At 46.0% G+C, this 26,131-nt stretch overlaps 1 protein-coding gene across 2 annotated transcripts; it reads left to right on the plus strand.

The window, feature by feature from the left end:
• Positions 1-953: 953 nt before the first annotated feature.
• On the plus strand, positions 954-26,131 carry FBXO32 (F-box protein 32). 2 transcript variants are annotated; one of them, XM_072851931.1, is made up of 9 exons: positions 956-1,254; positions 4,458-4,570; positions 6,277-6,326; positions 6,997-7,089; positions 14,065-14,158; positions 15,055-15,239; positions 18,658-18,840; positions 20,037-20,180; positions 20,885-26,131. In XM_072851931.1, exons 1-9 carry the CDS (start codon positions 1,139-1,141, stop codon positions 20,972-20,974), a joined length of 1,068 nt encoding a protein of 355 aa, XP_072708032.1. In that variant the 5' UTR covers positions 956-1,138; the 3' UTR covers positions 20,975-26,131. The 2 variants fall into 2 exon arrangements, with proteins under 2 accessions (XP_072708033.1, XP_072708032.1); XM_072851932.1 differs by lacking the exons at positions 14,065-14,158; positions 15,055-15,239 and having other exon boundaries at positions 954-1,254.

The raw sequence follows: 26,131 nt of genomic DNA on the forward strand, positions 1-26,131 counted from the left end.
GGGCAAATATGTCATAATCCTAATACAAAATGTCCTATATTTATGAAATGAGCTATAGCACATTCCTGGCTGTGAATGTCACACCTCAGCCTGGGCTTGAATGCAAAAGAGCCCATGTTTTTAATGTTCAATACATAAGACCTTCTCTAGCACCTACCAGTGCACGCACCTAATAAGCTACATTTATATATTATATATATTTTCATATATAATATTGCTTTATATATATTTTAATATATATTTCTGTCATGCATATTTATCTATAAAGTATTTAAAAATAGTATTATATATAACAATGCATATAAAAGCACATGCATATATAAAACAGATATAAAACATGATATACATACATAAAACATTACACAGATATAAAATAGATACATATGAAACATACATTTAGAAAACATTCTATATATAATACTCTCTCTATATAACATTCTCTATATAGAACCATATATAATGTTATATATATATTCTGTGTTTTCACAATGCTATAAATTTATCTGTATGTTTGGATTCTGTAGGTTTCTATAAATAGGATATAATTTTGTGATACATAAATATCTAAAACACATTTATAAGCATAAACAAACATGCCTGCGTAAATATTTATATTATTTGTATCAATAAATCAAATATAGGACTCGTAGACAGAATTGAAATACGCATGTAAGATTATATATATTTGTGTTCTATATCTAATGTTTCATAGATACAACGCAAACATATAAAAACGCTTTTGTGCACAGTATATAAATTCACTACGTGCATATAGATGAGCTATTTGTGTGTGTACACACAGGCTGCCACACGCCAACAGGGCAGGCACAGCTCCCACTGCTGCTCAACCAGCTCGCTGGCCCCGCCCCCGCCCCGCCCCCCGCCCCGCCCCGGGCCGTTGGCGGAGGGCGGGGGCGGCGCCGATAAACACCGCCACGTGCGGCGGGGCGGGGGCGGGGCCAGCCCCGCGCTTCCGGCAACACGCCGCCCCGCCGCCGCATAAATAGCGCGGAGCGGAGCGGCGCGGTGCCCGCAGCCGCGGCACCCACCGCATCGCTGTGCTCCGCTCCCGACCCGGGTTCCGCTGCCCCCGCTCCTGATCTCGGTCCCGACTTCGGTCCCTCTCCGTCCCGCCGCCATGCCGTTCCTGGGGCAGGACTGGCGCTCCCCCGGGCAGAGCTGGGTGAAGATGGCCGACGGCTGGACGCGCTTCCTCGATGAGAAGAGCGGCGGCTACGTCGGCGACATCAGCAGGTACCGCCGGCGGCTCGGGCTCGGTCCCGCTCCCCGTCCCCGGCGGCGCCACCAGGGGGCGCCGCGGTGCGGTCGTGCGCTGCCGGGGGGTCGGTGGGCGGCGGTGAGGGAGATGGACGGCGGCGCCTCGCCCCGTCCCTTGGCCGGGGCGGCCTGAGCCGTGGGCCGGCGGCGGGGGGTGTCGCTGTGCGGGCCTGCCGGTAACCCCGGGCCTTGGCGTCGCTGAGGCGGCCGGGCCTGCCGGCGGAGGGGCTCGGCGGCTCTCCCCCGGGCCTGCTCTAAACCCAAAACGGGTCTTCCTCAGCCCCGGTGGGGTCCCGGGGCGGCTGGGCACGGAGGCGGCTATCCCTCCCTAGGCGTCCGGACCGTCCCTATGGCTGTGGGAGGGGGTGGAAAAGGTGAAAACAGTCGCTGCCCGACGGCCTGGGCCGTGTGCCCTCGGGGAGCGTCGCTGAGCGGTTCCTGGGGGGCCCCGGAGGTTTTCCCCCTCCTCCTCCCGCAACAACCCTTCCTCGGGCTTCCTGGCTGGAGAAGGCTGATGTGTCTGAAGCCATAAATCTTCCCCAGACCATGAGTAATGTACCTTGTGTGCTGCTTGACTCATCTGGCTGCAAAACATCAACAAAAGCCCCAAGATGGTGAAGCATTGTGGAGCTGCGTTGCTGTGGGCAGGAAGCCTTTGCAGCAGTGTGGGTGTAATGGTCTCTGGCCAGATTGCTCCTGTCAAAACCAAACTTTTCTTGCAGAGCTGCATCTTGCTTTCAGCTGTGTGCAGTCAGGTTTGGGCTTGCTGGGGGCTGAGGGATGGGTCAGGAGTGTCCATGGCAAAAGGACTTGGAGCAAACAAGGATTGGCTGTGAACCACTGCTGAGATGTTATTGTGCAAGGAGGTTCATGGAGTGGGTCTGTATTTCTTGCCCTCTTATGCAAGCTGTGAATAAAAATCAAGTTCAGAATCCAAAGCATCTGATTTGTAAATAGGTAGAAAAGTGCCTGGCTGTGTGATTGTGTTGGGAATACTGAGTTTGGCATGGGTTTGTACATCCCTTTTCCCATTAAAAAGCAAGGAGGTGACATACTGGCCCTGCACTGAGGTCCTTGCAGTGCCAGGTCCTGGTGCCCAACTGTTCAACCTGTCAAGATGCCGTGGAGAAGTGTGTGGAAACCTGGCAGTACATAAACAGGGGAATAATCTGCCTCCCATACTGGAATTTGTCCACTGCTGTTGTTATGAAGGTTTCAGATTACAGAGTCATTCAGTAGGAAGTCAACAGTCAAGGGTGCCCTGTTGACATGTAAGATTTAAAGCAGATCTGTCTTGTGTTCTTGGGCTTGGATTCTGCCACTGCATGGGGCATGTGAACCTGGCCTGTTACTGATTTTGTTGCAACCCTGATAAAATATGAGCTTGAACATCTCAAAACCACTTCTTCCTTACTGCCATACTCTGTTCTCTGGTTTTGGTCCCCCCAGCAGAAAGCTGTGTGGATGGGGGAAATGTGCAGCTGAGATGTTCTGCTCTCAGGTTTAGGTTCTTCTGAGCCAGCTCCAGCTGGTAGAAGTGTCTGGTCCCCTGAGCTGTTGTTGCTGTGAATATTGTCCACCTGCGTTGCTGCTGTTGTTCCCCCTCTGCAGTGTTGTGGTGCCTTCCCTGCTGCTCTGGTATCCTGTGAGGGGTGACTTGGAGCAGGAAGGGGGAGCTGAGGCTTGTGGTGTCCTAAAGCTGGGGGAGATTTCTTCCACTTCTGGGGCCATGTGCAGGTGCCAAAGCAGAACACCCATCTGGAGCCTGCTGGAGGGTGTCTGGGTCCTTCACGGCTGAAACTCTGCCTTGGTCACTTGACTTCTGTGTGTGCTGGTGGTGTGGCTGTGCTGACAGACGGCAAACCTCCCTCTCCTGGCTGTGGGCCTGGGCTGGTGATCCTGCTTATCAGCAGGGGGAAACAAGGAGCCTTGTCCTGCCGGTTTCACTCCTTTGCAGGAGCCTGTGCTGAATGGCTGTTGGAGCTGTGAGTTGGTATGGTGCTCACATTTTTTTTGAGGCTAAACAGTGTAAACATGAGTTCTGTAGAGGAAGCAGCCTGGCTGTGTAAGGGTCCTCTTGGCTGTCGCAGAGGAAGCTTGCCCAGTGCTGTGAGCAGCAGCATGTTTCAGCATCTGCCAGAGCTCTGTGGGTGTCCCAGACCAGTGCTGCCACGGCAGCTGAGAGGTCCAGTGAGGTGCCTGGGACCCTTCTCTGAATTTAGACCTGCAGGTAGCCATCTCCCATCCCTTGTGAGCTGCTAGAGCAGCGGGGGTAGCTGTCCTTCATTCTCCTGGATGCATTGCCTGTCTTCTCCCCAGCACCTGCGAGGCATCCCTGCTGCTCTGGGCAGCATGCTGTGTGCAGGGGGGCCTCTGAGAGCTCCTGATGGGTGCTGCCTTCCTCTGCCACCCCCAGGGATCTGTGCCGCAGAGCTGTGGTTGCCCAGGGGCTTCTCAGTTTCACATTGCTGCTTGGATCTGCTGATTTGCAGGTCTGCAGAATGTGGAGATGTTGCTGCATAGCCTCTTTACAGATAGTCTTTCATTGCCCTCAAAGAAAATAAGGGGTTATAGCTCCCTTCACTAATATTATGGTTCCAGCAGAGCTCCAACAAATGCAGAAGATGGGCAGTCTTGGACAAGAGATCCTAGCTGTTAATTTATACAGTCACTACTGTGTGGGGTTTGGAAAACCAGCAGTCAAGTCTCAACCTCAGCTGAGCTTTTCCTGTAAGCTTGAAAGAATGTTTTGTAGGGACTTTTTTGTTAATAAATATTTTGAGGGCATGTATATGTCCTCAGATGTCTAAATATGTCCTTCTGTAGAAGTCTGGCTTAGAGGAATCTACCACCTACAGTAGGAGGATATGGTGTTACTTAAAGATAGAAACAGGTTAAAGGGAGGAAAAGAATACTGCCCAGCAGTGTCCCAGCATTAACTGTGCAATCTGTATTACCTGCTGCTGTCTGTTAGCTAGCACAGAAATGAGGCACCAGGGGCTTATTTAAGAATACCATTACTGGATGCAAAAACTGCATGCAGACTTCTCAAGAGCAGCCTGCAAGGAGGCAGCTTTGGAGCTCACAATGAAAACCTGTGTATTTTCTCTCCTTGCAGGAAACATAGTGCTCAGCAGACTGCAGAAATAAACAGAATCCTTGCTTTGTGTCATTCACAGCTTTTGTAAAAAGGATGATCACAACAAAGAGAATCTCTTCAACAGTCTGAACTATGATGTTGCTGCCAAGAAGAGAAAAAAAGACCTGCTGAATAACAAAGCCAAGATTCAATGTAAGATGTCTATTTGGGCTCTTTTAAATAAAAAGTTGCTGCAGGAGAATGGAAAAAGCTTCATATCTATGGTTTTTGCACAGTGCATGAGGAGTCTTCCAGAGTGTCTCAAAGGGCTTTGTGCCCATGTTTGACCTAAGTAGAGAACTTGGATGCAGTTTAATGTGAAGATTTATGCCCGCTAGTAATCCCTGCTCTGAGGAGTTGTGCTTGTGTTCAAATTTTTGTCATTTATGTTTGTCAGGAGGGTAATTTTTTCCTATGGTACATTCAGATGAACCAGTTCCAGTTTTTTCCCCCTGTAGACTTCCTTCTGCACAACAGGCTAAATTTATTCTTCCTTCCATATGCATGCTGAGTACTAATCTACATCACTGGAGGCTACAAGCCTGAATGTGAGCTTTGATCCTATCTCTGTGCACAGAGTGCATGAAAAACTAGATTTCAGCTTGCTCAAAACAATGGAAGGTTTGAAATCTTTCTGTCCGCACAGCGAGCAGCTGGGGTCTCCCATGGTGCACTGTGGGAGGACTCAGGGGAGCCTGCAGGGACAGCAAGGGCTGTGTTGGTCTGATTGCAAGATAGGTACTGGAGTTAGATGTGAAGGCTACAAATGTAAACATACACAGAGGAAATGAGTTACAATTCCCACACTACTATTAGCTCATTGTGCATCCCCCAGGATTTTGGAAACTGATGCCAAAATCAGGCTCCTCTGTGCATTTGGTTCTCTGAACAAACAAATGTTACTATGACAGTTTTGGGCTGGATTCTGCTGTGACCTACTATTTAAAAGGGCCTGATGCACGGTCTGCATGCCTGTAAGACTGAGTTTGTCCTTGGGCTCACAGTACCAGGCAGGAGTACCATCACTGCATCCTTAGGTGAAAAAAGACTCTGGGAGCACAATATTTCCTTTAAGGAAAGGAGTCTAGCGGGATGGGGAGAAGAATTTTTCTTACACTAGCTGTTGAATTTCTGGTGTGTGGTGGAAGAAGGGTCAAAAGCCCATGTGAGAATGGGGTGGAAGAAGGATTGAGCAGCATAACTGCTGTTACAATAAGGACTCTTCTGCAAACCAAGTTAGCAGCATGTAGTGGGTACAGAGAAGCTATTTTGGGGAGTGGATGGGACAACTCCCATTTCTGAGGGCAGGGAGGGGCAATTAGAAATAGGAAAATTTTGGTCCCAAATAGGTTTTTCTTTTTTAGCAAATAAGCTGCAAGCACAAGCATGCTCCTCTGAGCCTGACCTCACTGCTAAAAGCTGTCTCCCACATGCCTGGTGTCTCATGACATTTTTGCTCAACTTCAAATTTGACATTCAATCCCAAGCCTGTAACCAAGGTAATGAATAGTTAATAAAATCAATAACAACAAAACCTGGCTGTCAGCCACACTTACTGTCTGGGACCAAAGAAGAGGAGGTGCTATGGTATATCTGTGGCTGGCAGATTAAACATTTACAGTCTTGAGCTGTGTCACTGAAACAGAAACCCTTTCTAAGGCTCAGGGCTGCAGTCTCAAATGAAGCAATATGGAAACAAAGCGGGCTCAGCAAGTTGCTAGTTTTGGTTTCAAGTGTGGTGGTGTAAACACAAAATAACTTCATTTGCACTAAAAGGGCAGTAAGTGTTGTGAGCAGAACAGAGATCCAGCCCTCTGCAAGGTGGAAGATTAACTGAGCAAAATGTGTTGTCCAAACAGATTTCCACCAGGAGAAGTGGATCTATGTTCACAAGGGGAGCACAAAAGAGGTGAGTGCCTCCATAGGTTCTTTGTTCTCTTTTCTACTGTTTTTTCCAAGTGGTGGAAGATCCTGTGCTGATATAAATCAGCAGAAGCTCTTAAGAGATAAGTGGAAGATCTGGCTTGTGGTTGGAATTTCAGTAATTATTTTAAGCCCCAATCAGGGAGCCAGAGCTTGTTGTACAAGGCTCTGTACATGTGTTTAAAATATGACTTGTTTGCTTCCCTTAGTTAAAAAAAACCAGCCATTTGCAGACCAAGCCATAATACTGTTCTTGGCTTTCACCCAGTTCAGTCTTAACATGGAAAATCATTGGAATTCATCACAACGGCTTGCTTGCGCTCATGGAGAGAAGCAGCAGTACAAGACTGCTCTGAACTCACACCATATATTGAACCCCAGGAATGTGTGGCTCATTCTTACCTGTAAATTCATGGGTCATGAGCAGAGCTCAGGTCACTCTTGGGAAACTACTATAATGTACACTGGGCCATGCCCACTCTTGATGTCAATAAGTGTGGCTCTGTGGGAGACAGGCCTGCCTTCTCTGGCCATGAGCCGGTCCCATGGTTTGTACCCGTTAACTTGCTAAATTGAGTTGCCCTGGGTCACGTTTTCCTCGTGCAGTCTGGACTCATGTCTGCCAAAACATGACCCAGACTGTTTTTTCTTCTCAGCGCCATGGTTACTGCACCTTGGGAGAAGCCTTCAACCGACTTGACTTCTCCAGTGCTATCCTGGACTCCAGGCGATTCAACTATGTTGTGAGGGTGAGTGAAAGGCCAGGGTTTCTTTTGCTGTGATGGTGGTAGAGGCTCTGCACTGAGCACCAGTTGGGTGATGGGAAGCACTGGCAAAGAGAGGTCCAAGCATGCAAGTGGGGGTGTTGGGCTTTGCTGCATGAAGTAGTTGATGGAAGTTGTGTGGACAGATGCCCAAAACCTCCTCTTTGATCTGTTAAAATGGAGAGGGAGGGAGGTGGTGATAATGTAGAAGATGGGCTGTCCTTAGCCTAGCATTCCTACTACTTTCAGTTGTGAAATTCACTTCTGAAACCCAGAAAATAGCTTCTAATTCCTGAGTTCTCAGTTCAGCTTCTAAATGTGATTCCTGTAGCCCCAAAAGGAGCATGGGCTCTCTGCAGGGGCCATATAGCAGTGGGGACCTCTTGGCACAGGAGGCTCCAGCTCCATGAGGGCTGTGGAGCTTTGTCTCCTTTGAAGTGATACAGGAGAGACTGTGGGGAGTTGAGTGTTTTGGGAATGAGAGGATGGGCTGAATCTCTTGGAGACACTGATCTTAACTTTTCTTTTAAGGATCGTGGTTGCTCTTAATCCTGTGTGACTGGCAGCAGTTTCAGTGGGTGAAGCATTTGGTTAGTCCTGACACCATTAGTTGGTAGGAAGGAGCTGTCAGCCCCAGGTTCTCCATGCTCTGGCTTTGCATAACAGATCAGGGCTTCTCTTTTGACTCTGGGTGGCCAAGGGGGGTGGTAGTGCTTAGGGGAGCTACTACTCTCCTGAGGGCTGTATGTTTATGCACATGTGATCTGCAAATTGATCTCAAATTTCAGAATGCTTATCAAGGTTTGGAATTCAATAAGCTTAAAAAAAATCTGTTATTCACTTGAGGGTGTTTGTAAACAGCTCCTTTTCACATCTCATCAGCAGTTGATCACTGGTGAGGCACCAGCTGTTCAGGTTTTAGGTTCTGGAGCAAGCAGCATTGGTATTGCTTTCCCTTTGAGTCAAATGTCATGAAAAGTGTCTAATAAATGATCTGAGCAAGTTCACCTTGGTTTGTTCACCTGTTGTCTAGGTGACAAGGAGCCTGTGAAAACCTCTCACCCTGGGAAGGGTACAGGCATTGGGGGTGATTACCCACCTGCTGTGCAGGAAGAGCACTGGCTGTCACCTGGATGTCCCACTGCAGGGGGGTGGCAGGGAGTGGGGATGCTGGGGGAGGCAAAGCGGGATACAAGTCCATGGAAACTCGGGCTGTCCTGGCTCTGCTGGTCCTGGGACAACTTGTCTTCCTGCTTGTACAGAGCAGGTGATCACCAGTACTGAGGTACTTGGTGTTTTCTGATACTGGTTATATATACACACAGCCATCTCATCTTTAGGGGGATTATTGTGGAAGGAGCAGTTTGTGCCAAGGCTATAATCCTTTAGACAAATATAAAGGAGGAAAATAAAAACTTGTATTTGGTGCTCCAGAGAATCCTTTGGCAGACTTTCTGTCTTACGACAATGAAGAACTCAAGACCTCAGCTAAGCATGGCCTCCTGTTGTGCTGTGCCATGTGACGGGCTTCTGCTCAGCCCAATGTGATGGGTGACTTGCATGGGACTGCACCGATTGAGCAGAAGTCCCATTAAATCTTTTGAACAGCAAACTCAAATTTCAGTGAAGTCTGCATGGTCTGGTGGGGAGGCTCAGGCTGACCTTCCTCCACCTTTTTCCCATGAGGACTTCATACACAGCAGATTTGGGATGCTTTTATCCAAAATAGCAGTGTTCTGTATGGAAGTCAGCATGCTTCCTTGTTTCTACAAATTACCTCTCTTCTGAGCTTTTAAGAGTAGTTTTCCCCCCAGTAGTTTTAAGGATACAGCACTACTGAGAAGTATGAAGCTTTCTAATTGAGGCTGACTTGTGGTTTGGCAGATTAAAGAAGATATTAAACCTGGTACCACGGATCAAATATAAAACTGACTTCTTAAAATGAAAGGCTTGTATCAGCCAAGTCTCTGGTGGATAGTAGCTCATAAAATGCCTTATGTGCCAGATTTACTCATGAAAAGCTCTGCCTAGATGTGGATCTTGTTTATGGTCCTTTGCAAATCACAGGCCTCGTAGAGCACACAGATGAGCAATCTGTCACATGGAAAATGCCTTGCATGTTGGCAGGCAAAACACTTTTCCCTTCCCTCCCTCTCCTTGTTCTGTCTAGTTTCACCCGTTGCTCAGGGTATCTGATTAATGTCACACCACTTAGTTCATCAAACAAATGCTTTCCAAGGAGGGAAGCTTAGAGTTGAAGGCTGGGGGAGAATATGAGGATGTCCATAGGGGAAGAAAGGAGAGAAGCAGCTGCAGGCTTGGGATTCTGCTGGCTACACCCAAACTTGCCCTGTAGAGAAATAAGCTACATCACTGCTGATAGCAAAATGGGCCTTCAGGCTGAATGTCAACTTGCCTTTCTCAAAGCATTCCTTTCTGAATTTCTTGCAACTTGTGCTCTTTAGCTTCTTGCAACAAGTGCTATGGTGTTTTCAGTGCTGACTTTTTGTCATAAAGAAGTGTCAGCTTAAGATATATCCAAACTAAGTTCTTGATAGTGCACTGATAAAATGGGTGCCTCCAAGTGAGGTGGAGGTGTGAGCTGCAAGAAGCTTGGCAGGTATTTTTCATGGGCAAATACCATCAGCTGTAGCCAGTGAGTTCATGTAACTGAAGTGGAAGAAATTTTCCTCCAAAGTCAATCTTTTCTTGACAGTCTGCTGATGTAGCGCTGGAAGTGCTAAGTATAGGTATTGGTGCCATGACTTGGTCCCTGCTGATCTTTTAAGCTATAGCATCTGCCTACATGTTACAGGACAATGTTCCCTTTTTGGAGCTAGTAACAAAGTGTGTGATTGACACAGAGGACCCAAACTGTTCTTGGTCTTGAAGCAGTCTTGATTTCTCTGGTCGTACCGATTTAATTAAAAGACTGGAAGCGTTCTGTAAGCATAAGTAATATGAGCAGAGACAAAAGTGCCTGCAGCCCAGAAGTTGTTGGTTCTCCTTTGGGAACACTCTGTTCAGATGACAGTGAGGTTTTGCAGGCTGCTTCCTTCAGAAAGATTTGTCATATGATGGTTGTGTAGTAATGTCTTGAGGGAAGGTGCTGGTTTTGATCATAAAAGCTTAGGTCAGGTTAAGCTGCATGGGCACTGCTCTTCTGGAATAACATGATCTAGATAGTGTGCAGCCTGCTAAAGTAGTCTCTTAAATTTGTTTCTTAAGTTTTTATAGCCGTTAGTTCTGGGAGTTCTGGATTTATGCTGTGCTGAAAGAATACCAGCTTGATGCTGTCTCATGGAGATCTGTCAGCACCTGTGCTGTAAATCATTATAACTTGCCTTGCTCTTGCTCTACCTCTACCTCCCAGCCGAAAGCCAATGTGACATTTCAGCCACAGAAAGTGAAGGGCTGTGAGAGCAAGGGGGAGCTGGAGGAGGAGTTTTTCATTGCAGTATATTTCTCGAAGCAGTCCAGATGTGAGGAGCCACATGGAGGAGGAGCTTATGGATCCCCACAGTGTGCAGTCCAGCTTCCCTATAGCTGCTTTGGGGTATTCAGAGGGGGACTTACACTTCAGTAGTTTGAGACTTCTGATTTTGATCATTACAAAGCATTTCCCTTTTTGAGGCAAGGTTATAACCTCCTGCTCAGTGCAGCAGGCCTGCTGAGGATTTTTTGGCTCTGTGCTGTGGGTTATTTGGGGTATGGATTGCCTGCACGCCCCAGTGTTGAACCAAGACGGTGGCAGAAATCCCATCTGGCTGTAGCAGGTCTAAGCAACACTGTGCACAGTGGTCATGGGTGCAGGGCAGCATGCTTTCATGGCCCTGAGACAGGGGCCCTTGTTCCCTGCCACGTGGCACTGTTTTGTTTGCTTGTTTTTTTCCTTGTGCTTATAGAAGGAGGACCTGCTCTGCTCCCAGAGCTAAGTGGCTCATTGCACCAACTGCTTTAGACAACTGCTAGGGAGGTTTGAGCAGGAGCCCCATTGCACTCATGGGGAAGTGAGCAGGTTATTGCCCTGCTGTGGAAGATGCTGCCTCCTGTCAGCTTTGCAAAGCCTCTGGAATAACCCACTGCATCTCTTGCCTTTTCTCCTTGGCTCCTGCGGACCCCTGAGAGCAGACAAAATAGGGGTGAGGTGGTAGGAAGGATTTTCCTGGGGGAAGCTACCAGGTCACCTTTTTCAACTTCCTAAGAGTTAAGAGTGAATTGGGATCCAATGCCCTGTGTTCTGGAGGTGTTGCAGACTTCCCAGCTCCAATTAAAATCAGCTGGAATGCAATCACTTAGTGTTTTTGAAAAGCAGGCCTTTTAAAATTACTCTTAACCTTTCCCTGTGCACTCTCTCCTACCATCTGTCCCTCTTAGCTGAGCGTGGGCTGGACTTAATGCAACTGCATCATAACACATGCTTGCAGCTCTCCAGCCTTTTTACCCTACTCAGCATTAATCTGAATTCATCAGTCTGCTTTTAGTCTGTATTATGTACATGGCAACATTGATTTATTTTTTTAATAATGCTGTAGACCCCAGTTTGGCAGTCCATTAACTGAGACCATACTCTGCTGGGTCTGTGCCAATACTAAAAGACCCTCAATGTACTGCAGCATGTGGGGCACAGATGAACTGTATTGCTTACCTGTTTTTTGTGTATTATATGAGCACAGAAGAATAAAAAATGTCTTTTGACTTGGAGGGCTAGCCAGTCACTTCAGTCAGCAGTCCCCAGGGAGTGGAGTAGTCCTAGAAGTATCCACAACACAGGATGAAATTCCATATGAAAACTGTGTTTATTGCTGGAGGGAAAGGGAGGTGACACATGATATCTGAGCTGGTTCACTGAATGTAAATTGAACCTTGATAAACACAGACAAGGCAAACTTGAATCTGTTCCTTTGGCTAAATTAATTTTGTACCAATTTAGCGTTCTTCAAGGAACTGAGATTTTTATCCTTGTTCCTCTTACAGAACGGCCCTGGCGTCTAGCTCTTACGATATTGTGTTACGTGATGCTTATCACTGGGTGCATTTTGGCGTTTTCGGTAATGGGCACAACATTGCTAACACCCAGCCTGGAGGAAGCTGTCTCTGTGCCAGTTCCAGAACAGTGCAATCTGGAGACAGCAGTTATTTATGCACAGAAGAGCTGATCTGGGTGCATGTGTGGCTAATGTACAGATGGAGTCTGGCAAGTTGATCACTATAATCAAAGGTCAGAAGGCTAAATAGTTTAGTGTAAGCAGAGTATTACATACTACTTTTGGATGCTGATTTTTTTCTTCTTCTTCCTCCAGTATTTCATGAAATTAAGACAAGATCTTTTTTAAAACTTTGCAAACATCTTGCAAACTGCCTTGTTTTTAAGAACATCTAGTCCTTGTGGTCTCACTTTAGCTGATATAGCAAGAAAATCCACTGATGCTTGTGCACCAAATACTACCCAACTCTCCTGCATCTCTTGTTTCCCCCAAATGAGCCAAGAAAACAGGCAGCCTGCCCTTCACAGGAGTTAGCGCAGGTCTTTTTTCATCTTGTTTTCTTTCGGTCATGCGAGGTGCAAGATATTAATAGAATGTAAACTCAAAGCCATCTGATGATGGTGTTGGCCTGAAAATTAAACGGAAGAAGAGATCGGTCACTCTAGGCAACTTCACTGCTCCTAACTGGCAGTCACATGCCAGCTCCTGAGACAAGCAGAGCAGGCGAATGACTGCAGTATTACCTCTCTCCCTGAGCTCCCCACTTCATGGCAAGCTGCCGGTGACTTTTTGGATACATTCCTGTCATTCTTATAGCGGGGCAAACAGTTCAGCTCATGACTTATCAAGTCTTGTCAAAAGCCATCTTAGTTACTTGACACAAGCAGTTGCACCTTCTCTGGGCTCTCTGCGGTGCCAGCAATGGGATACCGTAGCTGCAGATGATAAAGGATTAATAAGCTAGTCATGCGGTAATGTGTTGATTGATTTGTAGCATAAAAGGTTTTTCCTTTCCTTTCTAAATTAAACCAGAAGGTTATGTACATCCAAAACAAATGGACTTGACACGTGGACAGTCTGTGTATTTATATAATGCTGGGGGAAGGGAACAAGGCTTGGAAGATCATGGACCACATGTTCTGCAGAGCATGATCCATAGAAAACTTCCACAGCTGTTCTTGCAGTAGTAGAGAGCCAGGGAGGAGAGGGCATCTTCCCCGTGGGAAATGCTTCCTTTAGCAACTGCAGCCCAAATTCAGTGTTCAGCTTGTACGTGAGTCAGGCGATCAGTGATGGGAAGCAAATCCTAACTGAAAGTAAAAGCGAGATCTCTATTAGGGGAGGCTAACAAACAGGGAAAGGTGGTTTGGTGTTGCAGCTGTAAGAGCTGAACAGAGAGGAGGAAACCATGGGGGAATAGGGATTTGTTGGGGGAGAGGGTTTGTTTTTAATATAGCGCTTAACCTTTCTGTCGTGGTGACAGCACTCTGACAAAACCCATGCAACCCAGGAGTTTGACGTAAATTGTGGAGTCTGATTCTCATTAATGCCCCATCAATAATATCCCCATCCAAACAGGCATTTGCTCATGTTCCCTAATTACACTGCTTGTTTATGCCCCAGTGAAGGACGGTGACGTTGGCTGTTCGTTGTTCCCTCGGTGTGAATAGAGGCTGTCAGTCTGAGCACTACTCTGTGGTTTCTCAGCATCTCTGAACCATGAAATCAAGAGGTTCCCCCCTGCCAAAGATCATTAGAATGCCTTTCCCCCCCACCCCCACCCCTCTCGATGTGGGTTTAATTATTTGGCCTCTGCTCTCCTCCCCCTTTGCATTAGTTTGCTCTGTTCTGTCTCCCTTTTTTTCAAGCAGCAAACAAGTCTCTGGACTGTTTTGCTGTGTCATGTGACCAGGAGTCAAGATTAGAAAGGTATCTCCGCTCTAAGGCTTGCAACTTCTATATTTATCCACAGCTGTTGGAGCTGATAGCAAAGTCTCAGCTGACATCACTGAGTGGCATTGCCCAGAAAAACTACATGAACATTTTGGAAAAAGTGGTGCAGAAAGGTAAGAAACGGAAACAGTGAGGGGGAGGTGGAGGAGGAGTCTGATTTAATCTGGTGTACTCCGTGTGAACCACATCCTTGAGAACAGTCAGGCAATGCAAGACGGGTGAAGAGGGGCACCACTGTGTTATTTCTGTAGTGCAGTTCCACTTTCCTTTCCCTCAGTGAAGGACTATGGTGAGGGGGAGAAGTGGGAGGAAATATCTGTATTTTGGTAGGTATGTGAGAGGCGGTTCCTTCTTCTCCAACTTTCCTTGCTACCACCCCTTCTGCATCCTACTGAGTTCCTATTTTTGACTGCAGAAGAGATGGCTGCTCCTGCCCCCAGCCTGGCACATCTGCAGTCTCTGCTGCTGCCTTGTCGCCAGTTTGCTGTATCAAGTGCTCCCACTGCTCCGGAGGAAAGGAAAGCTTGAGGGCTGTCTTCACCTGCTGGGGAGGCTGAATTATGGTTGAGATGTGCAGCTTCCCTCCCTGATGCTTTAGCTCTGGCTGAAGCCTGGGAATTGAGTGCCCTGTTAGTGTGTGTATACATAATGAGAAAGGAGATCCTGAGCTGTCTCCCTGCACATCAGCTGGGGTAGATGGGGAAGAGGTGCACATAGATAAGCTCTTGCATGTATCGGAGGGGAAAGCTGGCCGGTTGCCAGTGGCTGGAAATGGGAAGTGCTGCAGAAAGGGCAGATACCTCATCTGCTTATTCTGGGAGGATCTCTTTCCATCTGCTGTCTAACCTGCTGTGTCTGGCTAATGTTTAAGTGCTTTCCTTTAAAAAGAAAACCACAGGCTGGCTCTCTTGGCTTGTGAGGTTATAGCAGATGACTTGCCTGAGAAACATGTAGATTCAGAAAAGGATTTGGGCAGTTCCCATCTTTAACCTTTCCTGTTCCTCCAAAGTCCTTGAAGATCAGCAGAACATCAGGCTAATAAGGGAATTGCTGCAGACCCTCTACACATCCCTCTGCACGTTAGTTCAACGGGTTGGCAAGTCTGTCCTGGTTGGAAACATCAACATGTGGGTGCACAGGATGGAGAGTATTCTTCACTGGCAGCAGCAACTGAACAACATTCAGATTACCAGGGTAAGCACAAATCCTGACAGCTAAAAATAATGTGGCTCCTTTGTGAAACCTTCTCATGTAGCAGCTCTCATTTGGGTGACTGCATCCCACTGTACTCCCAGTACAAGTACAGTGCTGGGGAAGGATCTGGAGTTGCCAAAATAAGTGGATGCATTCCTAGCATTATTTGTGTCCCTTAACTCAAACTCAGTGTACACAACCCAAGATCATGCTCGCTATTACTGGTCACAGACCGTGGCTTGAATCCTTAATGGCCATGAAGTGCTGCGCGAACAGAACTGGGCAGGAAACCATTTCCCTCTTGAGAATCTTCAGAGATTAGGCCTCAATATGAAAAGTCAACTCTGCCTTTCTCAAACTGAGAAATTGCCTTCAAAACTTGTTTATCAGATAGTTGAGGTTTTTAGATTTGTTTAATCTGTAAATTAAATGCAAATTTCCAAATAGCTGCATAACTTTGTGCTTCCTGGCTGAAAATATCAATGATTCTTCCAGTAGTCTGGAGCTGCCCGTTCCAGCCGGACGAGTCCTGCTTTCACAACATCTGTGGCTTCAACAGCGTCTGTGGGGATGGGAAAGATGAATTAGCTGATAAATTCCTAACCTGGCTTTGCATGGGAATCAAATCTGAACTTGCTCCACTTCACAGAATCACAGAAGGGTTGAGGTTGGAAGGGACCTCTGGAGGTCATCTGGTCCAACCCCCCTGCTCAAGCAGGGACACCTACAACCAGTTGCCTAGAACAATGTCTAGACTTTTTTCCCCACCTCAAATGGATATGTGCTCCACAAATGCTAAAGCTTTCCCCCAGTGCTGACCTCTGTGTTGGTGTGCCCCTTGTAGCGGGCACTCTCTGGGAGGTCCCAGGGAGTTCAAAGAGCTGCAGAAGCAGCAGTGCCTTATCTGATGGTGGTCTCTGTCCCACCCCTGCTGTCCCTCCTGGTGTCCAGCTCTTGGGATGGGCTGCAGCTCCCTTTGCCCTGCAGGGGAAGTACTGCCCTAACTGTAGGGTGGCTGCTGGGGCACAGCAGGTCTGTGAGCTGGGGAGCTGCCCTGTGCCTGGGCCCTGCCAGGGCCAGCTCCAGCCATGCATCTGCTGCCCTGAGTGCACCACGGGTCAGGACCTACCTCCTGCTCAACTCAGTAGTACAATGTGTTTTTTTCCCTATACTTTAGGCGCACTCATAAAACCCAGATAAGCATTTCAAATAACTCTGCCTATCCAGACAAAAGTGCCTCAAAATATTGCTTGTGAATGGAACTGCCTTTTATGTATACTTACGCATAGGTTTACAGATGCTTTTTTAAAATAAATAAAATAGATGTCAAGCTTGCAAAAGAAAAAATTCACACCACTGAAGATGACTTCAGGTCAAACTAGAACAAAATGAGCTGAGTTTAGAGGAAGGAAGAACAAGCGCAGCTCTGTGCAGCCAGTTGCTTGCAGTGCACTGAGTGCTTCTGATGTTTCTGGAGGGGGGGGAATGTCTTGCAACAGCCAAGAGCCAAACCTTTTTTAAAAAAAAAACTTGCAAAATATTGAGTGTGTGCTAAAGCTGCTTTAAAAAAAACTCTGTCCAGAAAGTGACAGCACAGTGATCTGCTCTGATCTAATCTGTGTTCTTTCTCCAAAAAAAGTAATGTTTGAAAAGTCCTGGAAAGGAATACTGAGGGAAAAGAAGTAGTAGATAAGTCTTTGGCCCTCACTCAGAAAACCTGTAAGGATTTGCTTGAGTCATACTGGTTTCTTCAGAAATAAGACACAAGCATAAGCTTTGGGGTTTTTTGACCCAAGAGCCTCTGAGCTTAGTCCTGCCTGTTGCACCCTGGCAAAGCTTTTGTGTAGAGAGAGTGCAGGAGAGTGCAAAAGGCAGGCTGGCAAGGGAGATCAACAGGAGGTGATCCAAGGCTCCAGTGCATTCTTCCTACTCCAAAATATGACCTCAGTTTGCACTGATGGGCAGGGACACTTGTGGATTGTACCGAGGAAGCATCTACATGTAACCAGGCAGTGCGCTTGCAGCATAACTCTCAGCGTGCAGCGTTAAAGCTGTCATGGGAAGAAATACCCTCTGGAGGTGGCAGAGACAGTTCACTCCTGGAGGGGTTGTTTCAGGCCTGTCTTGCTGGTGGAGATGGCCAAAAGTGATGCCTTGGTTGAAGAGGTGTGGTCCTTGCAGGTACCAGGCAGTGCTGCATGGTCTGGGCAGGCTGGTCACTGGGGCACTGAATGGAGGGTAGGAGCTGTTTGTGTACAGATGTACTTGTGCCCGTGGGGTTTCACATGCAATGGGATGGCTGGAGATGGGACTTTATGATTAAAAGCAGCCTCATGCAGTGTTCCCCTGCTGATGGTAGTCCGTGTGCTGCTTGTTTGAAACGGTTAATAGCTCTGCCAATTGTGAGACGGGTGCTGTGACTCCGCTACTTAAAATAGCAGCGTCTCTGTGCGGGGTAAATGATAAACTTGGCACATCTGTCTAACATTGTTTCTTTGTTGGGGCCCAATCCTAAAAGCTGCTGTTTGCCTTAATAAGGCTGGGGCTGGTTTTGGAGCAGCTGGAGCCCAGGTTGTGGTCCTTGCTGATGCTTTGCTCCCATGTGCGCTTTGGATTGTGCCCAAGTGCAGGACCTGCTGATCCATTGTGGGCAACTTGTCCTGGAGCTGTGCTGCCATGTGGACTTGCAAAACAGTCCTGGACCCCGTGTAGATCAGGCGATGGTGTATGGGGAGTGAAGGTGGCTTTTGGTTCTTTAGGCTAGGATGTGCTTTGGTGTGGCTGAACAGCCTGGAAAACCATGGCTGCAGCTGGTGGGAAAGGGGCAGGTCCTTCAAGTGTTCACAGAGGAAACACTAGCCCTGCCAGCAGTGACCTGGGAGGCCATGTAGGGAGAATCCTGCTGTGGGTACTCATCGGCCACTGCTGTGGTTACAGCAGGATCCTGTGACGCCATAAGCTAAAACACATGTCAGAAGAGCATGAGATTCCCAGCAATATGCGTAACAGGAGGCTGAACTTGAGAAGTAATGCTAGTGTCCCTCATGGTGGAGAGACCTGGGTGGTTAATAGCTGATACCACGATGTAGGCAACGTCCTGTTGTAGTGAAAGCTGGTGGTGGTGCTTCTGGGAGCAGTCTCATAAGTATGGACATGGGATGGACGAGAAGGAGGCTTGGACTGCAACTCTTCTAATGACTGTAATACAAACACATGTCCCCTTCCCTGAGGATATCTCAAACTGTTCTGGGGCAGAAGGTCAAATGTCTCTATGTAAAATGTCTCATTATTCAGAAGAGGGAACTGTTGCTTATTCTCCATGTAAAGAGCAATGCTTAAAAAGCAGTAACTCTACTGCAAGCTTGAATTGCTTGGCTTTTTGGCTTCCTGTGAGCTCAATTTTGTCTGTCTCTTCCAGCCTGCCTTTAAAGGAACCACTTTCACAGACCTGCCGTTGTGTTTACAATTGAACATCATGCAGCGACTGAGTGATGGGAGAGACCTGGTTAGCCTCGGTCAGGTGGCTCCTGACCTGCAAGTGCTCAGCGAAGACCGGCTGCTATGGAAGAAGCTCTGCCAGTATCACTTTACAGACAGACAGGTACAAGGAGGGATGCAAACTGCCATCAGCTGCTTGTTGTAACCCACTAGCAAGTGAACACACATGGGTAGGACACTCTTACACACATGGGTAGGACATCTCTTGGATCTAAGGGCTGTGCAGCAAGCTGATAATACAGGCGGACATGAGAATGGCTGTGAAGATGATTTATGTAGAAGGTTTTGCATGCCACAGCAATGATTCCTGAAATAGGAGCTGAGGAATTAGTCATACGGTGAACTTCTTCAACCCTAATCCAGGTGGTAACAACTGCAAGTCATGCAGTTGCTCCTCGCCCCACGTGTGCGGGGAAAACGTGCAGGCAAGCTCCAGCAATCACCCTGATGTCCCAGGGACTGACACCCTCGCAGAGAATCTCTGTGGATGTGGTCCATGAGTGATGAGTCGTACTCTTGCCCTTTAGAATGAGAAATCCCCTCTGAGCTGTTTTGTGAGTGACAGGACAGAATGTGGAAAACAGCCCTGCTGCTACCCGTGTGGTACCTGTGTAAACATCTTTGGCCTTTTGCAGGCTGGTAATCATCTGGGGTCTTCTAAACTTAAAAACAAACAAACAAAAATCCCTTGCTCTGTTTATGGGTGAACGTCTGGAGTGTTTATACCAGACTTCTGCGCTTCGGGGACCACATGCCAGATTTCTCTGCTGACTTGGCTTTATTTACTCACTCTGGATCTGACTTTGGAAGTGACTCTGGGCAAGTTATTTCTATTAACAAGTAAATTCAAATCAAGTCTCTGCAACTAATGAGCCCTAAAAGAAAGATGGGTGTCTCCCAAGCTAATGTGACAAATCACTGACTCTTAGAGTCAATGAAAAAGCAAAATACTTTAACTTCTGAAACTGTTAAATGCAACTACACTCACTGTCCTGCCAGCCAGAAACAGTGGCTAAAGTAGTATAAAATAGCTCCCAGGATTTCAGGCTTTCATACAGTAATAATCATGAAATGGGGATAGACCCTGATAATGATATCGGGTGAGGCTGCTGCCATCAGGAAGCTGGTTGTAGCTGGATATTCAGAGCAGGAGCTTTCTTGGTGTTACAAGGGAACTGTTATGGGACTGGCAAGGGTGACCCTTATGCAAGGGAGAGGAGAACAGCATGAGTTGAAGAGAAAAAAAACCCAACAAATGTTATTTGACCTGCTACAATTTTGATAATTTTATTCTTTCAGATTCGCAAACGGCTAATCTTATCTGACAAGGGACAGTTGGATTGGAAAAAGATGTACTTCAAGCTCATAAGGTGTTACCCACGGAAGGAGCAGTATGGTGACACACTGCAGCTTTGCAGGCACTGCCACATCCTGTCCTGGAAGGTATGAGGTGTTGGTGGGAGAAACTCAAGTGGGGCATGAGCCATGGGGCACTCGGTGCTTCCTCTGATTGCAGCTAGTTTAGGGTGCTGCAGTTCCTTTGCCTGCATAACCTAGTGTTTTCCTGTATCTTAATCCTTCCCCAACTGTCAAGACCCTTTCTCCTCTGTGCTTCAAAGGTCCCATCTTCTCTACACTGAACAGAGTAGTGGCCATCAAGGCCAAGAGGGGAGGGAGATGGGCATACTGTAGGGCTGCCTGCAATAATCATCTTACACTGCCAGCAACTCCTGCCACCCGTTACATGGAGGTGGAGATCTTGGCAGCAGAATTAGCTGGAAGGAGAGCTGGTGGCTACAAAACAGCCCAGGACAAAAATCTGCTGGCCACTGTGTTGATATCCAAGGCATGTCTCTGGAGTTAAACTCCTATAGCTGATGGTAGGCTCCAGCCTCTCTTCCCTCAGAAGAGGGGAAAAGAGTGAATTGGATCTTTGCTGGTTTTATTTCCTCTGACTTGCCAGTAGCCCCTAAAATCTGAAGCCCAGTTCTGAGCTGTCTGCTCTGGCAAGAGTAGAAGTATTATTCTGGGCTCTGCTCTATCTATTTGCAAGCAGGACGTCTGGCAGAGGGGCAGCGCTAAGTTGGCTAATGCTCTGGCACCCTTTCCACAGTCTCTCTAAATGGAGTTGTTTTCTCCTTTCCCAGGGTACTGATCACCCTTGCACAGCCAACAACCCGGAGACTTGCTCCACCTCTCTTTCACCGCAAGACTTTATCAACTTGTTCAGGTTCTGAACTTGGGTCACCGCAGCTTACGCGACTCTTACAGGACACTTTATGCCACTGAGCTTGGACACTCCATTTGTAAATAGTGTAAATATTAATGTTTGTTTGAAGCTCCTGAGTCAAGGAACAAGAGGATCTCAGATGAAAGGTGAAATTGCTCACTGATGTGCAGCACTTAAGGAATACAGACTTCCGTAGGACTGGTGTATAAATGCAGCATGTTGTACAGAGTCCCTTTTTTATGATCAGAGTACAAGATACAGGGCAAAAAACTTCATTTTTTGTTTTTTTAGAAGTTAAATGAATTTGCCCCACAACCATTTGAGAACTGTTTTGGTTTGTTTCTAACAGAGAGAAAGCAATATGAGGCTAGGACTGTTGAACTGTTTCTCCATCTGGTTTTATTTAGCATACGTATTTATAAATATGACGTTTTAAAAATATTTATGAAAAATATCCCTGTGACAAGTTTAATACTTTTATGTTTTTAAAAATGACACATTCTGAAATACTTAGGATAGAACTCTAGCCTACTTGCAAAAGAGAATCGCACCATACCACTTTCTACCTCTAATAGATTGAGTACCTTTCAAACAAAAATCCAGTGTACAATGTGAACTTTTGTATTTTGTACAATGATTTAAAGGGAAATGTTTGTGATAGTAAGCATCTTTTCTTGTATTAATGCTTACCTCTTTACATTAGTTTTCTTGCTCTACTCAGTGCTTGAATGCCTAGATGATAGGCACCATATAAATACCTAAGACTTTACTCCATCCTCTTTTAATTTGTTGGTTTTATGAAAGACTAAGAAAAAGGGAAAAGAGAAGCCACAAGGATGAAGATTATCTAAAAGGGAGGAAGTTCTATTATAGAGAAACAAAGGATTGGATTTAATCTCGCAATGTAAATTTGTATCAACTCCACTAGGTTAATTGCACTGGTTGAAATACCAAGTGAGGTTAGAATCTGTTTCTTCAAGCCTGTGTTTTCCTCACTTTCAAACATATACACTGCTCTGTATTCGCACTGCTGTCAAGAGAATTCAATCATCTTGGAGCTGGTAAAACATACAGAGAACTGGGCTGTTGAACATGGTGAAATGATGTGGTTTTTATTCACTGGAAGACTGGCAGCATCATGTTTAATTCAGACTACTGGAGTTTAGGGTGATGAGCGAGACAGCATGAAGAAATCGGTCAGCATTTTCCTAAAAACAGCAGTCAGGACTGGGGTAGGCAAGGGATTTCCAGCATGGCACTTGACGTCTTTGGTTATTTCTCTGTGCCAAGGAAATGGCAAAGACCTAGCCTAGTCCCTTCTGCTTCCAGTGCTGACCTTCTTCATGGGATCTTCTAACACTAGCCTAGAGGTAAATTTTCAGTCCTATGGAGTAAGTGGCCAAACTCCTAACTTCACTGTGGCCGTGATCTGGCTCACTGTCTCCTCTGTTGCATACAATGCTTCACTTTTCCCTACGGTGGAGCTACAAGAATCCAGCTCGTATATAACAATTTGAAAACCTGCTGTGGAAAGTTTTTGCTGTTTGCCAGTAGATTTCCTGTATAGCACTTTCTCTGTGCATGATATAAGCAGGATGCCTTGGAAGGGTAAATATTTAGTGGGTTGTGTGTGACTACGTACAAAGAATCGTGAGGAAGAGGAGTACTCAGGACAATTCAGGAAGAACTACTTGAGTTAATTATTGTTAAATATTCTGTTCCTTTTTTTACATTTTTATAACTGACTTTCAACACTTTTCTGCAGCTGTTTGTATTTAAAAAAAATTGACAGTATTTGTGTTTTTGCAAACTAAATCACTTTGCATACTCTTGTAAGAGATACAAAAAGGGAAAAAAAGCTGCCTCTAGATGGAGCAGCAAGGAAGGGGGGAGGAAGCCTGGGAAGGAGAAAACCAGGAAAATGCTGACAAGAACTGCCCTTCTCCTGTCTTCCAGCAGCAAACACAAGCTCTTGTCCAGAGAGCTCTGTGAGCCTGTGCCACCCTTAACCATGGCCCAGAGCTTGGCACTCTCCAGAGGTGAGGAGAAAACACATGCAGGATAGGGAGCTTTGTCTTGGTGTTGATGCCCCATCCATCAGTTTGCCTGCTGGTGGAAAGCGTAAGCCTGCTGGTCGTATTCACGTCAACTGAAAGTGATTTAAAAGCTGTTACCTTGGAAAAATGAACTTGTGCTTGTTTGGGGGGATGTTTGTGAGCAAGGGAAGCCAGTTTCTGTTTTCATTCCCGCATTGATGGCAGCGGGTAGACGAGGCTGAAACCTGGCTTGGTGAATTGAGGACATTAAGGACAGAAACCTGCAAGTGAAGTGAGTGAAGCATTGCCACTGTATTTGGAGATTCTTGTAGTTTCTTTTTCTAGCAGTGAGAGGACCCATGCCCCTCGGCATCTTCTGTTTCCAGCTCTGACTTGGGGTTGGTTTGTTTTGTAGTCTTACCTCTGCATAGTGAGCATAGTGAAACATAGTGAGCCAACCTGTCGTGATGGGGAGGCAACAGTATGAGTGGTATGAAATGCTGGGGGCTTCTACCTAGTCTGAGTCCATGCTTAGCAAATGACACACATCCACTGTGAGATTGTGACACTGGGTGAATTTTAAGCTCAGGTTTGAATCTGGCCTAGTGCATTCCCTGCACAGCAAGACAGAAAATCCCGGCATTCAGCTGCAATTTGGGAATGTCTCGGCTCTAGCCATTGCCTCTATCAGCCCTTCACTGGTCTGGAGTGAAGAGTGTATTCTGTGTCCTCTGCCCAGAGAGCATGGGTCATGCTGACAACATACTTAATGTGCAACTGAGGCTCCTATTTATAAAACTTACTTCAATTAGTGTTTTTTTGATTTCTTAGCACTGTGTAGATCTTAAAGGGTCAAAGTGCTGAAGATGATTTGTTAATACATACAGACACTTGTGTGTTGCTCTGGCAGAGTCCTGGGCTATTGCTGTCAGTGTCCAAAGCAGAAGAAAACCAAGCAACTACTGTACTGGAGAACAAAATGGACTAAACAAAAAGAAACAGAATAAGCCTCATTCAGTTACTGCCTCAGTCATTACCCTCCTGCTGCAGCAGCTGTCAAATAAGACCTTGATCTCTTTGGGAGACTCATTCTTTCTCAGGTGGCTGGTACAGGGAGGTATTATGGTGAATTCAATACTCCTGTATTGTATTTTAAATGAAATGCTGTTGCATCCAAATACCTTAGTCTAACCACTTATAAACAAAAGTGATAAGAATTTTAGCAGTGCAAAGGTGTCTGTTTGGCTGAGGACAGCAGAGTAACAAAACTGACAGTGATAACAGGGGCTTCCAGGCAGGATGGTGTAAGGCTGCCTTCATGTAAAAAGAACCTTTTTATTTTAGGACAATTGTGGCAAAGCTGTTGTGGAGAGAGAACAGGCTTTTACTTGTATTTTGGAAATAGAATGTTCTTTTCAAACAGCATTTCACCTTCCAGTTAGTTGATGCATTCCCATTAGACATGCATCAGTTCTTATACTAGGAAAGGAGGGGTTTTTGCTCTCTTTGGGGTTTTCTCCTGCCAGTGTATCCAGAGAAATCTCACTATCTTCAGAGGATGTGTTAACCAGTGCAACAGTGTAGAACATGGTGCTGTGAAGAGGAAACATAGGTCTGTGCAGGGGAGGAGGCTTAGGAAGGGAGAGATGCCAGAGATGCTTGTTTCTGCTTTCTAGAAGAGGCAGGTATTTGGAGTTTGTTTTAATGTGATAGCCACTTTAAGAGGCACAATTTCAGCTGTACATACCTTAAGCCATTTATACTAACTATGGTATGGTAAAGTTTGATCATAAAAATGTGTGCACCTCCTCTTAGACTGTTTGGGTTGCTTTTTTTAATTGTGAGTTTCTAGATCCTTTTATTTTGTAAAGTGATTAGGAAAACTTGTATTGCTCTGAAGACATGGCTTTGTATGTAAACATTTAATTGCACCCTGCCACTTTCTGTATATGGGAATATCTTTTTTATTATTTTTCTTTGCCCTCAGGTTTTGAACTGTTTGTGTTCCCATTTCTGTTTGACTTCAATTAGTCTTGCAAAGCTATCACCTTCTAGAACATACGCAGGTACTAAACCAGCTTTTCCTGCCCAGAAAACTCCTTGGCCCTTAGTAGCTAAAATTTGATTTAGAGCAGGAACATTTCAAATGCTGTTATGTAGCTAATAAATCAGATGTGCTGTTTCATGCTTATCTCCTGCTCGGTCCAGCAAACCAGCATTGTCCTCTGGGGTTGTTCTTACAAACCTGTTGCACAGCATCCCCATAGATCAGCACCTTGCCAAAAAGACATAGCTTTAAATTAAAATGCCACTCTTCCTAGCTGGCCTGTTTGCAAAAACATAGACCCCGTGGAGCTGATGGCTGATCAGGTTGATAAAGATTCCCTGTTACAAGTTTGGGACTCTGGTGTTCTGCTTGTGCTGCTTTTCTCAGCTCATTGCTTATAATGATGCTTGTTAAAGGCTCTGAAGACATGGCCAGCCATCCACACAGCTGCTGAGCTGCGTGAGTGTCTTTACTGGCGCCCGATTTCTATCCCAGGTCTTCCTCCAGTGATTTTGTTGGTAGCAAATTGGCTTTGTGGGATCTGGCCCTAGGGAGAACAAATCCATCTTGTCCTTGACACATACAGTCTTTAGTATATTACCTTGAACACCAGAGAGATTCCCCCTCCATTGGCCAAGCATTGCTGCTTCTCCTCCTGGGAGGGCAACTGAGGGTGGAACTCACATTTCTTTAGCCATCGTGTGCTGTGCAGAATGCTAACAGGCCTGCTACCAAGAGAACATTTTAATTTGAAATAGCAAATATGCTTATCTTTAGGAACTAATCTACAGTAATTATAAATACCTACTTATATATGGAAGAGAGCGTGTGTTCTGTTTTGTTTTTCCTGAAAGTTGTAACTAGAGATGATATGAAGTGAAAGGCATCCCTTGTATAATATGACTTCTGTTTAATATTACTGTGTGGTTAAAATCCTTCCATTATAAATTTGCACACTTTTTTTCTTCTTCCCTTGCATGTTCAACTCTGATTTTCACAGCTGTTCTGTGCAGACAGTAATGTATTTTTGTAAAACATTTTTGACACTGAATTGCAATAAATGTTCAAACAATGTGAACCA

This window comes from Ciconia boyciana, chromosome 2 (assembly GCF_034638445.1).
Source record: "Ciconia boyciana chromosome 2, ASM3463844v1, whole genome shotgun sequence".
NCBI classification, from domain to species: domain Eukaryota; kingdom Metazoa; phylum Chordata; class Aves; order Ciconiiformes; family Ciconiidae; genus Ciconia; species Ciconia boyciana.

What these genes read in the sequence shown, in the direction of transcription:
- FBXO32 (XM_072851931.1), top strand. Translation starts at nt 1,139, where the DNA reads ATGCCGTTCCTGGGGCAGGACTGGCGCTCCCCCGGGCAGAGCTGGGTG. An exon ending in GGAAAAAGTGGTGCAGAAAG is followed by an intron (nt 14,159 to 15,054) that starts GTAAGAAACGGA and finishes GTTCCTCCAAAG; the next exon opens with TCCTTGAAGATCAGCAGAAC. An exon ending in GCCACATCCTGTCCTGGAAG is followed by an intron (nt 20,181 to 20,884) that starts GTATGAGGTGTT and finishes CTCCTTTCCCAG; the next exon opens with GGTACTGATCACCCTTGCAC.